Source organism: Olea europaea, unplaced genomic scaffold, assembly GCF_002742605.1.
Source record: "Olea europaea var. sylvestris unplaced genomic scaffold, O_europaea_v1 scaffold1070, whole genome shotgun sequence".
Classification (NCBI taxonomy): Eukaryota; Viridiplantae; Streptophyta; class Magnoliopsida; order Lamiales; family Oleaceae; genus Olea; species Olea europaea.
Genome location: NW_019228053.1, coordinates 43,564 through 61,961, shown reverse-complemented (window position 1 = coordinate 61,961; position 18,398 = coordinate 43,564). Strand labels below are relative to the sequence as shown.

At 35.0% G+C, this 18,398-nt stretch overlaps 1 protein-coding gene across 1 annotated transcript in view; it reads left to right on the top strand.

The window, feature by feature from the left end:
• LOC111373097 (SWI/SNF-related matrix-associated actin-dependent regulator of chromatin subfamily A-like protein 1 homolog) overlaps positions 1 to 5,687 on the top strand; it is a 14,746-nt gene extending 9,059 nt beyond the window's left edge. Inside the window, 12 exon segments of the mRNA XM_022995576.1 lie at positions 319 to 480; positions 577 to 642; positions 730 to 858; positions 1,508 to 1,564; positions 2,012 to 2,101; positions 3,702 to 3,767; positions 4,089 to 4,157; positions 4,225 to 4,329; positions 4,415 to 4,540; positions 4,830 to 4,888; positions 5,013 to 5,049; positions 5,231 to 5,687. Coding sequence (XP_022851344.1) covers positions 319 to 480; positions 577 to 642; positions 730 to 858; positions 1,508 to 1,564; positions 2,012 to 2,101; positions 3,702 to 3,767; positions 4,089 to 4,157; positions 4,225 to 4,329; positions 4,415 to 4,540; positions 4,830 to 4,888; positions 5,013 to 5,049; positions 5,231 to 5,410 — 1,146 coding nt within the window. The 3' untranslated portion in view covers positions 5,411 to 5,687.
• The last annotated feature ends 12,711 nt before the right edge of the window (positions 5,688 to 18,398 follow it).

Here is an 18,398-nt window from a genome sequence, read left to right as displayed (position 1 = left end):
ATCCTTGTATGCGTAATTAATGTATCGTCAAACAGACAATATGACAATAAAATGGAGGTAACAGGAAGAGTCCATATTATTCCGCAATAAGTTCTACTCATATATGCTTGTCACACGACTCTTTTTGAAAGAAAGATAAGGTAAAAGTTATAGATGAAGAGTGAAAAGAATGGTACTTCCTCTCTTGCTTTTGTTTCCATTTTTCTTTTCTAATTCTGAAGGGGTGGGCGGTGGGGTGAAGCAAGGGGTGTTAACAACCCTTTACGCACTGTGGCTTAAAATTGTATGCACGCTCATCATTGTTTTCCCAATGTTTAGAAAACATGGATCCTCTCTCTCTCTCTCTCTCTCTCTCTCTTACACACACACACACATTTTCCGCGTCGTATTAACTTTGTTCGTGATTTATAGAAAGCTCAGTTCGTAATGTTGCTCAGTGGAACACCGGCTTTGTCAAGACCAATTGAATTATTCAAACAGGTACCTTTTAAAACATATGTTTGGAATTAAGTACTTGGTGATGCTTCCAAATGTTTGGAGTTTCTTGTTAATGCCTATCAAATTTTCTCTTAACAGTTGGAAGCGCTGTATCCTGATGTATATAAAAATGTTCATGAATATGGAAACCGGTATTGCAAGGGTGTAAGTCCAAATTTGAGTGGGATTTTCTCATTACCATTTGTTTTGTTATTTAGACAAACCTAATGATCTAGATACATAATTTTTCAGGGCGTATTTGGAATCTATCAAGGTGCAAGTAATCACGAAGAGCTGCACAATTTGATGAAAGCCACAGTGATGATCCGGAGACTTAAAAAAGATGTTCTCTCTGAGCTTCCTGTGAAACGCCGACAACAGGTTGATAACTTTTTTAGATTCTGTAATGGTATCCGCTAAACTTTTTGTCATCTTTCTTTTGTATTATGTCATTGATCTTCCTAAAGATGGAGTAATCCTCGCCTCACCTCGCCTTCTTCCTTGCTTACCTCCCTCTTTGTCTTAGTGATTCTTTTGATTAATTGACTTTATATATTTAGGCTCCTGATACCTACTAGGTTTACCCACTTCAGTTACAGCACTCCTTTCTATGGCGGCTAAATTTATAATTCTGCTAATATTTTTATGTGTCTATTTAGTAAATATGGTTCTTATGAAGCTACATTGCAACGAATCCTCTGTTTCTTCAGCGTTGCTTTTATTACTGGGTGCATATAAAATATACTTTCAAGTCAAATTCAACCTAGATGAAACCTAAATACACTTTTCTTTTCTTTTTTTCACAAATTTGAAAATCAGCACTATAACTTCACAGTTAATCATCTTTGTCACTTGAGAGTTAGCTGCAATATGTTGTCAATACGCATTAGTTTGAAGAGTTGATCAGTTTCACAATGTGCTTCAGGCATGTTTTCAGTTTCCATGTGTATTATGAGGTTCCAGGGCCTAGAAAGTTGGAATCAGATTATAAATAATTTAAATTGAGCTTTTTTTCGCTCCTTATTTTCAGGTTTTCTTGGATCTGGGGGAAATGGAAATGAGACAAATTAATGCTCTGTTTCGTGAGGTGATCTGAATTCCTAGTTTATTTTGTGCAAAAACATTCGAGTTTATAATTTTACTTAATTCTGATGGTAAAACAGTAATTCTTCTTTTCGCTAAGGCTATGGTTGGTTACGGTCCAATCGGTTTCTTTTGTACTATTGGCGTTTTTGTATCATCAACTTTAATACTCTCTCTTTTACTGAAACTACTTATAGTTTGGCTTTTGAAATGTGTTGTTTGGTACATTTCATAAAAAAAGGAATTTTTTCATCTCAAACTGCTCTTATTATATATTTTTCTCCTGGTCTCTTGTATCAAGAACGGGACAATATGGAAAATTGTTGTGCTCAATTAATAACTTGCATTATTTTAGATTATTAAGGTGCACCTCATCCCTAAAATGTTCAGCTACTTATGGAAGATTTCAAGCGGCAAGGAATTAATTTCAATGATGCTCCTCGCTGTGCAGCTGCAGGTAATTAAAGGAAAAATTAAGTCAAGCCAGTCGAAAGGAGAAGCTGAATCACTCAAGTTCACTGAGAAGAATCTTATTAATAAGGCGAGCAAATATCGTATCTGTTGATTTCTTTGCTTTCCCGCAAATTAGAATTCTCTACACTCCTTGATTTTTGACTCTTTCTTTCTTTTTCTTTTTTTCCTATACATAATTATGTCCTCTTTCTTATAATAAATAGTTTCTTCTTTATTCTTTCTAATCTACTTGACTGAAGTCAACTCGCCTTTGTACATTTTGACTTTCAAAGTTGAGGAAACATGGCTCTGCAATGAAACTCTGCAAAATACACCACTTTCCACTCTCTACTTAGATCACGCCAAATTGAATTGCGTTGGAGGGGATAAACTCTGCATGATATTCAACATACTGATATCGCTTATCGAAGGGAAAGTCATAGTCGCTTATCAACTCCATCCACCAGGACTCATTCCTGTACAAACACACTGTTTTTTACCGTACATTGTTCATCTCTCTTTTAGTAAATTTGCTTGAAAAAGGTGCTCTGAACTCGCTTAGATCAACTTCCTCATTGTATGTTGCCAAGTTCTTTTATTTTATTTTTCCTGTGGAATGGAAGAATTTAACTTGATTTTCAGATCTTAGGTTTTCTTCTTTGTTTTCCATCAACATTTTTTACATTTTTTTTTCTAATTTCTTGATGTATATATTAGGAGAAAGTAGTTGATGTTGGTGGGATGATGGGAAGGGGCTTGGAGCTATTGGCAGGATGGTTGAGAAGGGCCTTGGTGGCGGTGCGATGGTAGAGGGCCTGGGGTTGGTGGGGATGGTGAATGGCAAGCTGTTTGAGATGATTCATTGGAGATGACTGGGTGCTGGTGGCTTGAATATCTACATGTTTTATTTAGGTGGTTTTATGAGTTAAAAGTTATATGGGTGTGCAACAGGATAGGGGATCAACTTTTAAGACCACTAATTTTTTTGTGTGATTCGGTCACCTATTTGCACTTGCTGATATCAGCGAGTGCACCAAAACTAAATATAGTCGTGTAGTGGGTCATTAAATGTGGGTGTTGGCAAATTTTGCCACATAAATAATGATTTTTTGTACAACTGGGGCAGAAAACTGCTCAAATGTGTTCATGCTCATGGGCAAATAGCACAATGGGTCAATGGGAGATTTAGAGTATACCAATGTATTCAACTCTCTTTGACTTGGAAGTTTCTTGACTACTACTAAAAATATTCAAATTATTATTACTTTTTTTTTTATTTTTATTTTTTTCAGAAGATAAACTCTCATTGCACTCATCTATATGCGTAGGCTATAGACTTTGCTATTGATTAAATATTAGGCCATTCTCTATGCACTTCATAGGGTAACAATTTGTTTCCGTCTTTGGAATGCAAAACCATATCTTCAACAGTTCAGTCAGTTTGTAATATTTTTAACTAGTACGATCACATCTTCCGGCAAAATAATTCTTTCTCTATAATATTGCAAATGATTTCATCTGCTCAATATACAATCAACTATACAAAGTGTTTTAGAAATTTCTAATAGAGGGGGTTTTGTTACATATCAGTTCATGTGCACATTTTGACCCCTTCACTGTGTAATTAAATGAATCCATTCTAGAAACTGTTTGTCCTTTTCATCTTTTCAATACCATCTATGCTTCAGATATATACGGACTCTGCAGAAGCAAAGATTCCGGCAGTTATGGATTACCTGGGAACTGTGATTGAGGTATACCTATTATCAACTTTGTTGCTGCTTATTTTGCCGCACTTGCTATTAGCAACAGATTGTGCATAGATTAGAGCATTTAATTGGTTTTCAGCTGCATATAGGAAGTTTCTTATATTATATCACATCACTCCCTCTCGTTTGATATCAACACTTCTCAACATATGAGGAAACAATGATCTTAATCTAAATTGATGTTTGCATGACAAAAATGTTATTGATTGTGAGCAACAGCTCACTAATACTAATATTTATAGCATTGTTTGGGAAATTGGCTTGGACATTTTTCACTAAGAGCTTATATTGTTTTATTTTTTGCAGGCCGGTTGCAAGTTTTTGATATTTGCGCATCATCAACCAATGATTGATTCGATACACCAATTTCTTCTTGTAAGACTAATCTTTAGTGAAATTTGTAAACATTTAAAACACACTCATATGATGACCATGTTTCCAGAAGAAAAAAGTTGGCTGCATAAGGATTGATGGCAGTACACCAGCTGCATCAAGACAAGCACTGGTGACAGATTTTCAGGAAAAAGATTCTATAAAGGCAGCAGTGGTATTGCTTCTGTTTTATTCAAATGGTTTCAAAATATTTTTCCTTTTTTCTCCATGGGATATGTAGTTTTCTTGTTGCGCTGTAGTTATCCATCAAAGCTGGAGGCGTTGGCTTAACCTTGACAGCAGCAAGCACAGTAATTTTTGCAGAACTATCTTGGACCCCAGGGGACATGATTCAAGCAGAAGATCGTGCTCATAGAATTGGCCAAGTAAAATTGTTTTGAACAATTTTATTTTCCTGAAATTAAAACTAATGGAGTGATCATAGAATCAAAGTTTGCCTCTGCAAAATTCTGAAGTTTTCTTTCCCATTTGCACGCAGTGTTCACATTTGTCAAAAAATTTAAAAAAGAAAGAAATAATAATAATAATAATTAAGTAAATAAAAAATTCCAACCGTCAATTATATCTTAATTATCTAAATGCTTGATGTTTTTACTATTTCATTCGATTTCATTGTTATTCCTCAAATATTGATATAATTGTTAATTTGTTTAGGTGTCATCGGTCAATATATACTATCTGCTGGCAAATGACACAGTTGACGATATAATATGGTACCTTCATATATAATTTCAAGATAATGCCACCTTTGGTGTAGACTTTTAGATGGCTTTCTAATTATATAGAAATAGTAGAACAATATTATTACCACAAGTAACTTGATTGCTTTTCTTTCAGGGATGTCATTCAAAGCAAGTTGGAAAACTTGGGACAGGTTCGTCCTTCAGAATTATATTTTTGTTTGTTTGTATTTTCTAAACGTGCCATTGTAACATCCCATTATCATGGTAGTCTATTGATTAACAGTCTGCATCGACTGTATTTATATTTTCAAGAATACTTTCGGGTTTTCTTTCCAAGAATATATGCTGATACTTGCACCATTGAATATCTAGATGCTTGATGGCCATGAGAATTCCCTACAAGTTTCAATTGATCCAACACAGAGCAGTCATGCGAAACAAAGAAAAATACAGAGCAGTCCTGCGAAGCAAACAACTCTGGACTCCTTCTTGAAGCCATGTAGAAACTCCTGCTCGGATGATGAACCTAAGTCTAAATACCAAAGACATTGACATACCGAGAACAATGTCATTCTATGTTCGTCTGTAGATGCGAAAAAACTTGAATATCATAGTGTAATTCTTCACCTGAACAGCCCGGGACATTTTCATAAAGCAACATTGACATCCTATTTCAACGTTTATGATAAATTTGGAAGTTATTTGTTGTTTCTTCGAGCCCCATGTAATCCATTTGGTCTAGGCCTCACTCATGATGGGACGATCTAACTTAGTCCACCTATTTTGACACCTTTGATTTTCAATTGAGGATTTGCAGGTGTGCTTTTCATGGAATGGCTTATAATTTCATCAATTTTCAATTCTCTTAATATCTGAAATCAAGTTAATTACATTTTTGGTCACTGAGCTTTCAGCGAAATCTCATGTGGATCACTCAACTCTAATTTTCGCAATTTCTTCTTTTAACTTACTTAAATGTCAGTAACCTTGTTTGTTACTAGACTTTCTAATCCTATGTGAACGTTGAAAGTTGACAACAATTCGAGATAAGCAGGCTATCACGTGAAGTCGTGGCTTGAAAGGTAATGGCGAGATGCTTGATCGTAATTAGGTGGCTTATAATTTTAAGTGTTGCAACCCCAGCTTAATTATGCTTGAATTAATAATCCAATCGTGATCAAATTAATTTTCATACTGATGTCAACTCTACCAAACCGGTTTATGATTTGAAACCCGAAAGACTTGCACTTCACTATGATTACAAATACGTAAAAAATGGAAAGAATAGTATGTTTTGAGGGTGAACACAGTCTAATTTGGATGATTTTTGGCATTTTTCCAAATTGAATTAATTTTAAATGGTTTGGAACTGGGCTAGCAACTTGTGAGATGAGTGAGGGTGATTTTACGAGTGTTTCAAGGTGGGAGTATCTTAGATTTGAGTTCACTATAAACCCCAAAAAACCCAAGTCATAGCATGTGATGTACCACGTCCTCGCTCGATATATTCGTGCCAATGATCTACGACCAAGCTTGTGAACCCCAGAGGAGTGTGTGGCTCTTAACCTGACCTTGTTTGTAGTTGGGCTAAGGTTGTCCTTCCCCAAATATCCGTCGATTTCTTTCTTCCTGAAAAATAACCTAACACAGCTCCATTCTATAGGTGGAGAGCTCTTTTGGGTTTACTATTGCTATGGCATACATTAGGATTTTCCGAACTAACGATCGATCATTTCTATTCCCTTTACACTTTTCAAGAGGGCGGGAAGGATTCGAGATGGTTTATAAGGTAAGAATTACGGGGGTGATAGTGGTAGACTTCCTCAGCTAAAAGTTGGACGGCCAATTTCTTCGCTCTGAGGAGATTGGCATTTAAAATTGACTTGTACACTTTCAGAACTTGAGGACGAAAAATTTTGGATGATTATGGAGGTTTGTGGACCATCGTGGGCGTTTTTGGAAGTTGTAGGATCAATATTGAAGATTTGAATAAAAAGGATCAAAATCATACAACAAACCCTTTTTTGGCTATTCTGTTTAGGGCTGTACAAAAAAATCGCGAAACTGCAAATCGAACCGAAATCGTTGAGTTGAAATCGTTGGTTTGGGTCTACGTGGCCCCGTGGTTTTTTGCCCCTCAAACTGAACCAAACCGTTTCAAAAGGTTTGGTTTAGGGTTAAGTTTTCAAAAACCGCACAAAATCGAACCAAACCGTACAAAATCAAACAGAACCGTTTAAAATTTTTTTAATTAAAATATTAATTTTATTGACTTAAAATTTTTATAATTTTCACTTTTCAGAAAAAAATTCTAATTTAACAATACAAATTACAACAAGCCTATTGAAATAATCATAGAAACTAGAAAATAAATTAGTTTCATCATCATTAACCTATGATTTAATAAGTTCACGACACATATTCTCATCTGATATCTAAATTAAACTAAAATTATTCCAAAATCATATGAAATGGGAAAAAAAAAACATATATTTTCAAAAATCCAAATTATAATTCAACAAAACTACGTTAGCAAATCACGTCCAAAATTTCAGAAGCTCTAATATAAACTCTTTTTTCCCTAACATTTGAAGTTTGTTTGCCAATCACCAATCTCCTTTGCCTGTTAGTCTGTTAATTTCTACCTGAATCGCCTCTTTTTCTCTTCTCTTTCAGTAAATCTCAAATTCTCATTCAAGCCATTTTTCGTTGTACTTTCTTTTATTTATTGTTTTTGAGCTTATTATACATTTGTTAATTGTGGTTTGGATAGAAAAATAACTGTGTGTTTCTAGATGATTATTGAACTTGTTTGTGATTTGAAAAGAATGAGGGACGGATCTTATTGATTGTGTGAAATGTTAAAATTTCATAACTTATATTACTACCTTCTACTTTCATAAAGTAGTTAGACAATGAAATTCGTCAATTTCTAATAAGTCGAAATTCTATCAATTTTTGTACATAAGAATATATCACGTTCAATCCTTATTTGATATCTCACTAGCAAGACGAAATGAGTTTTAACCAAACTATAATAACAGGATGTAACTTTACTTTTACAACTATTATATGACAATATGAATGTCAAACAAGAAAAGACAAATAAAAATGAAAGAATATATATTTGTTCTATTAACATTTTATAGCAACCAACTTTGAAAATAATTTATTCATTAGTTTTATGGTAAATATGAATGTAATTTAATATTTAACATTATTAGTTCACATTTAAACTTACATGTTAACTTATATTAAATATATTACTATAATGGTGATAGGCAAACCGCGGATTAAAATCGAACAAAACCGCAAATTATGGTTTGATTTGGTTCGAAAATTAAAATGGTGTGGTTTGGTTTGAAAAAATTTCAAACCGTGTAAAATGGTTTGACTTGAAAAAATAGCACAAACCGTCCAAATCGAATCGCATTCACCCTTAGTTCTGTTTGCTTTCAAACCACGAGTTGCTATTTTTAGTTAGAACCACATAGAATCCTCTCATCAAGCAAATGAAAAAATTACAATTTATTTGAAGCTCTCTTAAGAAAAGTCAAGAAATTATTTGAACAACATTTGGTCTTCACTTAAAGTTATTGTCGTAACATAATTTCCTTTTTAGTTCTTTAATTTGGTAAAGGGTCCATCCATTTGACTATTGACTTCTAAATCGGACCGTTTCAAAACAATCTGCTATGGTGTAAAATCGAAATAATACGATACCTATGAATTTAAATCAATGGTTTCAATTTGATTTTGCACTTTGGCAATTTTTCTTTTTATTCTTTATTATTATTATTATTATTTTGTCAAAACACCCCAAGTGCTGATTGTACTACGCCATAATCGATAACTTGCAAGAAACACTTTGGGATTCAAGAAGTTTTCGACAACATGCTCCAATGATCATAATTACCATCGAAACATGGAATATTTGGTTGCACAAAATTTTCAAAAGCCATCAATGGTTGTTACTACCGCTGCAAAAAGAAACAAAGAAAAGATGAAGAAAGTTGTTGAACTAATCTTTTTTCATTTTTTTTAATCTCAAGATGATGGCACCAATAATTTTCTATGATGGCCAACGAGACGAAGGCTACTCAATAAACACTCTACGTAAAACACCCTATGCTAGGTCGTTGACCATTATGAGGCCATCTACATTCACATCGGATCGTCGACCACTATGAGATTCTCTACGTTCACATTGTGTCGTCGACCACTATGAGGCCCTCTACATTTGTGCTGGTCCGTCTATCATTTTGGGGCTATCTATCACTGTGAGGCCCTCTATGTCCATATCAGGTCATCGATCACTATAAGATTCCCTACATTTATGCTAGACTGTCTATCATAATGAGGTCATCTACTACTATGAGGCCCTCAACGACACTTAACCATAAAAACATCATTAAATTGGAAGAAACCATTCAACAGTTATCATGGGCACAACCAACAGTTGTGTAGGTGGAAGTCCTCCACTTAGAAAGTGGGGGTAACAGAGGGTGCTATATGGGACACGTGACACAATAATCGCCCTGTAGTTATATGGTTTCAGACACCTATAAATACTCTTAAAGCGGGATAGGTATGGGCTCTCAAAAATTTAGCCATCTGAATACTCATTATATATTTTCTTCTTAAATCTACGTTCTAAAATCACATACTAATTCTTATGCTAGAGGTACAAGGGAGGAGAAAGCCCCCACCTTATTTTACAAGTAACATTTGTTCATCGAAGTAGTAGAAACACCTTGCGCCACCAAGAAGGTATGGAGGTTCTATTTCCATAACCATTTCATCTAGTAAAATTGATAATAATATCGGATTAATAGACAGATAATTTAACAAAAAGAGTAGATGTAGAATAAGAAAATAGATTGTACTTAATATTTTTAATAATCAAAAGAAAAAGGTGCTTTGAAATGGACAATAACCAACTAGTTTGTCCCAACATTTTTCACTTATCCAAATGTTGTTGAGCGGTTTTCGATTTCAAACTGAACTCTATGGAAGGTAATTTTAAAATGTTTAATTTTTTCTCTTTTACAATCAATTTCGCTGCAGCACCCATTACTTACAAATTGTTTAGCATTTCCAAATGAGATTTATATCTTATGCATGACAATATTTAAAGGCATATATTGATTGAAATATAAAAAATACCAACCCACTAATATTCATCGAGTAAGGCTAACTCCAATACACTAGCGAAGGAAAATTACCCAAAATCCTATATATAAAGTATACTATTAAAAAATAAAGAGAATTATTTTTAAATTCATAAATCAGGTTATAATTAAAAACCATTATATATCTAATTAAAATATATCCATTAAATTAAGAAATAACCATTTTCATCCCCACCTCATTCCACTCACCACATTTCACCTTATCTATCCCAATTTGCAAGATATTTTGTGGGGTTGCTCTCTCTCTTTCTCTCTCCCACTCACTACATCTCACCGTACCTATCCCAATTTGCAAGATATTTTGTGGGGTTGCTCTCTCTCTCTCTCTCTCTCTCTCTCTCTCTCTCTCTCCCTCCATACAAAACGCACTATGTGTGTAACTTTTTCTCTCTACTTCCTCCACTAACTCCATGCATGTGCGCTCAAACACTAAAATCTGCTAGATAGTTAATAAATCATAGTACAATTGGTACGCACAAGTACATTTGGATGTGTTGTTATATTTAATCGGTAGTGTATGGAGTGGAATCGATTTCTCATATACCATATTTGTGTTTTAGATACCAAATTCATACTTACCGTATTTGGCAATTGCTTACTGTATTTAGCAACTGCTTACCGTATTTGGCAGAGAATTAAACACAGAATTTCCACAACTATTTGTTTTCATACAATGACTTTAGATAACATAGAATTTGGTGTTTGTTTTCATATAATTTGCACAAACACAATTTCGAAACAAAAAATTCAAATAAATTTTTTCTTAATTTTATTTTTCACAAATTACTTAGATACAGATTATTATCTAAATCACTACTTGAATAAGAAAGACAAATTATATTATTTGCCGAAACATAAAAGCAGTATAAATTTCAGAAAGCTAAATAAAATCTGAAAGCGTGTAAATCTGCAAATAATTAAAACACAGATATTCAAACTGGAAGCATATATATTTGAAAATAAACTTTTAACCTCGAAGCCTGTGTAAATACAGTTTCTTCAAGACAAACCCCTCACCGTAGTGTTAGAGGTTTAGTTCGAGCGTCTGTCTCTCAGGATACAACGGTAACCGGCAGAATTCGAGTACCGCAGTTCTATTCCGACGAACTAGGCGAGTGTTCGAACAATATCACTTTACTGAAATGGACACAGGAGGAGACGGAACAAAAACAGAATACAGAACTGTACGAAGGCAAACGAAAATTGCATTGTATAAACTGCTGAAAATTGAGTGAAATTATACATACTGAATCCGCCCATTAGTTTCTGCATTAACCATTGCAGTTTTTGGAATTACACTTCGGTTTCGACCATTGGAGTTTCAGGAGTTTCACACACTCAAAAGTCATTTGGAAAAACCACAAAAAAAAAATTGCAAAATGCGGACAATCCATACTGACCAATTTTTGCTCCGTTCGGTCCGATATTCGTGTGTACAAGTCACGCCCGCACCCAAGTTCAAGGTCTGAAGGCTATTTATGTCCGTGATTTGCACCCCCTGCGCGCGCGCGCGTGAAGAGAGCCTCTATGCTACACATAATCACACCATTCCAATGCATAGCCATATATAAAGTGGTTTTGGTTTTCATGTTTTTCCTATGTGAGACAAAGTTAACTATAGTTTTCCCACCAACATAAACTATTTTCAATGGTTCACTTTAAACTCCAAATTCTTATTCACCCGAACTTTATTTTTGGCAAATAAATACATGACTTCGATGTTTTCGCTGAGGAGAACACATATCAACTTTGATATTCCAAATTAGACCAACGGGTCCCACCGAAAATTGTGCCAAAAGCGAGCCGCTCACTCATTTTTTCCAATAATCCCACACATGAATGAAAATTGGGAGAGATACGAAATGTGAGACATAAGACTTGGTGATAAAGTTTAACGGTTGAAGCATACATAGGATAGGTAGGTGTTACCTTTTGAACTTTCCCTTGTGAAAGCATATTTACTTTATTGGCTGACTAGTAGACGCGATGTCTTTGAACTATTCTGCCGTTTGTTTAAACGATGATATACTTCACACAGGATTCTTCCTAACACCCTTCATTTCTCATTATTATGTTCGTTTTGGCCATGAACATATGCCTGGTTCTGTAAGAGTTTCTAAGAATTGAACCCCACACAATTCTCTTAGAAACGGCCCCACTTCTTTCTCATATAAGTGATTTTTTATTACAAGTAACCCGCATTACTTGGCTCGATTTTTGACGCTTAAGAATCATTAAAAGCCTATTGCTTAACCTTCATTCTCATGGGCATCACTGTTATATCATAGGAATGGACAGGAGGTGGTACCCCCACAGTGATTTTATCAAGTCTTTATAGTTAGGTTGTCCTTTTGAACCTAGATCTTGAGATCTTCAGTTAACTAGGTTGAGTTTCCTTTGTAATGACTTATTCTTTCAAGGACTTGTGTCTCATTCCTTTCGATGATTTTCCAACTAACTCTCTATTTAACCCTTTGGTTAGCGGATCCGCAATGTTATCATTTGACCTAATATAGCCAATTGTGATAACTCCAGTTGAAAGTAGTTGTCTAATGGTATTGTGTCTACAACGTATATGTCTAGACTTACCATTACACATGTTACTCTGTGCCCTTCCTATTGCTGATTGACTATCACAATATATGCAAATTGCAGGCACAGGTTTGGACCATCTTGAAATATCCTCTAAAAAGTTGCGCAACCATTAGGCCTCTTCACCACATTTATCTAGGGCTTTAAACTCAGACTCCATCGTAGATTTGACTATAATCGTTTGCTTAGAGAATTTCCACGAGATGGCAGCACCTTCCAAAGTGAACACATATTCAATGGTGGACTTTGAGTCTTTTATATTAGATATTCAATTAGTATCATTGTATTCTTCAATGATCTCTGGATGTCTGGTGTAGTGTATTTCATAGTCAGGTGTTTATCTCAAGTACATCAGTACTCTTACTATACCTTTCCAGTGATCATTTCCTAGGTTACTCGTATATCTACTCAATTTACTAGACTATGTAGGCTATGTCTGGTCTTATACAACTCATTAAGTACATTAGACTTCCAATAACCCTTGAGTATTCTACTTGAAAGATACTTTCACCTTTATTTTTGGATAGATGTTGACTTGTATCTATCGGTGTTCTGGTCAAACCAGTATCATCCTTACTGAACTTTTTCAAAATTTTGTCCACATAATGTGACTGGCTTAGAACAAGCCCATCTGATGTTCTTGAGATTTTGACTCCAAATATAACATCGGCTCAATGCATGTCTTTCATATCAAATCTCAAATTTAATATATTTTTAGTGAATTCAATCATCTTATTGTTACTACTAACAATAAGTATGTCGTCAACGTAAAGACATAAAATGACATAGCCATCTTTAGTGTCTTTGACGTAAACACATTTTTCACATTCATTAATTTTAAATCCACTCTCTATCATGATATTGTCAAATCTTTTATGTCATTGTTTGGGTGCTTGTTTCAAGCCATATAGTGACTTCACCAGTTTACAGACTTTCTTTTCATATCCTGGTGACGAATACCCTTCAGGTTGTTGTATGTAAATTTCTTCTTCTAAATCTCCATTTAGAAAAGCAGTTTTGACATTCATTTGATGTACTTCTAGATTTTGCAAAGTAGCAATTGCAAATATCACCCTAATAGATATTATTCTCGTCACTAGAGAATACGTATCAAAGTAATCAAGGCTTTCCCTTTATTTGTAACCTTTTATTATTAATCTGACCTTGTACTTTTCGATAGTTCCATCTGCTTTCATTTTCCTTTTGAAAATTCATTTATAGCCTAGTGATTTGTATTCAGGAGGAAGATTCACTAGCTCCCATGTACGATTTTGTAGTATGGAATCTATTTCACCTTTAATGGCATCTTTCCATTGAGATCCTTCCGAGGAATTCACAGCTTCTTGATAACTTTGAGGTTCGCTTTCTAGTATATAGGTCAGAAAATCAGGACCATAAGACTTTTCTGTCCTTTCCCGTTTGCTGCATCTAACCTCAGTCTCCTCTTCTAATTCTTCGTCTTGACTATTTTCAGTCATTGTCTTATATGTTCGTTAAGAGGAGCTGGCTTCCTCTTCGGACTTATATGGAAATACTTCTTCAAAGAATGAAGCATTCCTCGATTTCATTATCGTGTTTTTGTGTATGTCTGGAATTTTTGAATCATACACAAGAAATCGATAAGCACTGCTATTACGTACATAGCCAATGAAGACGCGGTCTATAGTTTTCGGGCCCATCCTTACCTTCTTTGATGTTGGAATAGCCACTTTTGCAAGACACTCCCACACTTGCAAGTGTGTATAGGTAGACTTTCTTCCTTTCCATAACTCATGAGGGGTCTTTTCCGATTTCTTTCGAGACACCTTATTTAAAAGGTAATTTGCTGATAACACAGTTTCCCCCCACATGTTCTGAGGTAACCTAGAACTTACTAGCATTGCATTTATCATTCCTTTTAAGGTACAATTTTTTCATTTAGCTACACCATTTTGTTGTGGTGAATAAGGTGCGGTGGTTTCACGTATGATTCCGTGTTGTGCACAGAAATCGACAAACGGTGCTCTATACTCACTACCTCGATCACTCCGTAGTACCTTAATTTTCTTATTAAGTTGATTTTCAACTTCATTCTTATAGAGAACAAATTTCTCTATAACTTCATCTTTACTTTTAAGCAGATACACATAGCGGTATTTTGTGCCATGTCGATAAAAGTAATAAAATACTTGTTGCCACCCCTTGTTTTTACAAGTTTTAAGTTACAAACATCACTGTGAATTAAATCTAATGGTTCTGTGTTCCGTTCAACTGACTTAAAGGATGACCTTGTCAATTTTGTCTCAACACAAGTTTCACACTTATATTCGGAATCATTGTGGAACTTGGGTATGCAATTCGAGTTAACTAATCTACGTAAAGTATCATAGTTAACATGTCATAGTCTACCATGCCACAAATTGGAAGACTCAAGCAAATAAGCAGAAGAATTTGCTTTATTCATTTTTGGTTTCACAACCATTACATTCAATTTAAACATATTGTCGGAAACATAACATTTTCCAACAAACATTCCACTTTTTGATGGAATGACTTTGTCTGACTCAAATACAATGAAAATCATGCTTATTCAAAAGCGATTCGGACACTAAATTTTAATGAATTTTCGGCACATATAACACATTGTTGAGAGTCAGCTCCTTTCCTGAGGTCATCTTTAGAACCACCTTTCTTTGATCCTTGATTTCAGAGGTTGCTGAATTTTCCATGAACAGCTTCTCTCCGTTCTTAATTGCTTCGAACGTAGCAAACAACTCTTTATCAGAGCACACATGCCTTGTAGCACCGGTGTCAATCCACCACTCCTTAAGATTTGAACCCACCATGTTCACTTCAGAAATGACGACTGCAAGATTCATTTATGAGACATCTTGTGCCATGTAGTCAACCACGTTTGTTTCTTTCATCTTCTTCTTTGGCATTCTGCATTCCGAAGACTTGTGGCCTACTTTGTCACAATCGAAGCATTTCCCTAGAAATTTTTTCTTAGAAATTTCACCTTTCGGTCCGTGCTTGATCTTTTTTCCATCGGATGGCCCAAACTTGTAATTCTTATTGCTTTAACCATGCTCGACAACATTGACTTTAGCCACACCAAGATTGAACCACTTCTTTTCTGAACTTTTGTTGTCTTCTTCAATTCGAAGTCTAACAATAACTTCTTCAACGTTCATTTCCTTTCGTTTGATGTCTAACAATAAGTTCTTCAACGTTCATTTCCTTTTGTTTGTGTTTCAAATAGTTTTTGAAATCTTTCCATGCGGGGGGCAATTTTTCAATAATTACTACCACTTGAAAAGTTTCACTCAACACCATCGCTTCGGCATGAATTTCGTGAAGAATTACTTGGAGTTCTTGCACTTGACTGATAACAATTTTGGAGTCCACCATCTTATAGTCTAGGAATCTGCCGACTATAAACTTTTTAGCCCCCGCATCCTCAGTTTTTTATTTTCGGTCCAAAGACTCCCACAACTTCTTAGTAGTTTTCATCGTGCTATACACATTGTATAGCGTGTCTGCTAACCTATTCATAATGCAGTTTCGACATAAAAAGTCCGAATGCTTCCAAGCATCAAGTGCACTAATTGCTTGAATATCTCATTCTCCTTCATTGAGTACAGGAGCAGTCTCAGTTAAGAATCTCGCAAGATTCAAGGTGGTTAGGTAAAACAGCATTTTCTGCTGCCACATCTTGAAATTCAAGCCATTGAATTTCTCTGATTTCTCTCCATGATTAATCAGAACAGTAACTGTTTGGCTAATTGTTGGAGCCACAGTTTGACTCATAACACAATTAGACAAGTTAGCCACAGCAGAGCTTGGCACTTAAACTATAGTAGAGCCCACAACTTGATTTTCAACAGGAACAATTTGGGTCACATCCATGTTGGTTGGTTCAGCAGCCATTTCTGATAACGAAACAATTATTAGTTTTCAATAAACAAATAAACGTATTTACTACCAATATGTATTAAGAAATTTGTTGTTATATTTAATCGGTAGTGTATGGAATGGAATCGAGTTCTCATATACCATATTTGTATTTTAGACACCGGATTCACACTTATCGTATTTGACAATTGCTTACCGTATTTGGCATCTGCTTACCGTATGTGGCAGAGAATTAAACACAGAGTTTCCACAAATATTTGTTTTCATACAATGACTTTAGATAACATAGAGTTTGGTGTTTGTTTTCATATAATTTGCACAAACACAATTTCGAAAAAAAAATTCAGATAAATTTTTTCTTAATTTTATTTTTCACAAATTACTTAGATACAGACTATTATCTAAATCACTACTTGAATAAGAATGACAAATTATATTATTTGCCGAAACATAACAGCAGTATAAATTTTAGAAACTAAATAAAATCTAAAAGCGTGTAAATCTACAAATAATTAAACCACAGATACTCAAACCGGAAGCATAAATATTTGGAAATAAACTTTTAACCCCGAGGCCTGTATAAATACAGTTTTTAAGACAAATTCGCCCCCTCACCGTAGTGTTAGAGATTTAATTCGAGCGTCATTTCCCAAAATACAACGGTAACTAGTAGAATTCGAGCACCGCGATTCTACTTCGACGAATTGGGCGAGTGTTCGAACAATATCACCTTACTGAAACGAACACAGGAGGAGACGGAACAAAAACAAAAAACAAAATTGTACGAACGCAGACGAAAATTGTAGTGTATAAACTGCTGGAAATTGAGTGAAATTATACAGACTGAATCTGCCCATTAGTTTCTACATTAACCATTGCAGTTTTCGGAGTTACACTTTGGTTTCGACCATTGGAGTTTCAGGAGTTTCACACACTCAAAAGTCATTTGGAAAAACAAAAAAAATTGCAAAACGCGGACAATCCAAATTGACTAATTTTTTGCTTCGTTCGGTCCGAGATTCGTGTGCGAAGGTCGCGCCCGCACCCAAGTTCAAGGTTCGAAGGCTATTTCTGTCCGTGATTTGCACCCCCATGCGTGCGCACGTGGAGAGAGCCTCTATGCTACACATGATCACACAATTCCAACGCATAGCCATATATAAAGTGATTTTGGTTTTTATATTTTTCCTATGTGGGACAAAGTTAACTATAGTTTTCCCACCAATATAGACCATTTTCAATGGTCCACTTTAAACTCCAAATTCTCATTCACCCGAACTTCATTTTTGGTAAATAAATACATGACTTCGATGTTCTCGTGGAGGAGAACACATATCAACTTTGATATTCCAAATTAGACTAACGGGTCCCACCGAAAATTGTGCCAAAAGCGAGCCGCTCACTCATTTTTTCCAACGGGACGGTGGTAGATTTAATGTTAATAAATTGGTTTTATTGATGATTATTGAAGGAGGTGATAATGGTGGATTGTGTGCAAGTGGTTGTGCGTGGTAGGTGGTATCGATGGTGCAGTGCAGATGGTAGTGATGGTGGTATGTTGGAAGAGGATATGGTGGGAGTTTTTTTGTTCAATCTATCAACTGTCTTGATGTTTTGGATTGCGATGGTGATTGATTGATTGTGATGCTGTTCTCCATTATGCGAATTTATTTGTGGTGATCCTCTGTGACAAAGTCTGTGTTAATTTTGATCAAGTCTGTATTCATTATGACTAGTTATAATTTTATGTATTGTGGTGTTGATCTGCAGTGTGTGTAGATTTATTTGTGGTGACATTCTGTGATCAAATTTGTAATAATTGTGATTGGTTGTAATCAAGACTGTACTAATTATGATTAGTT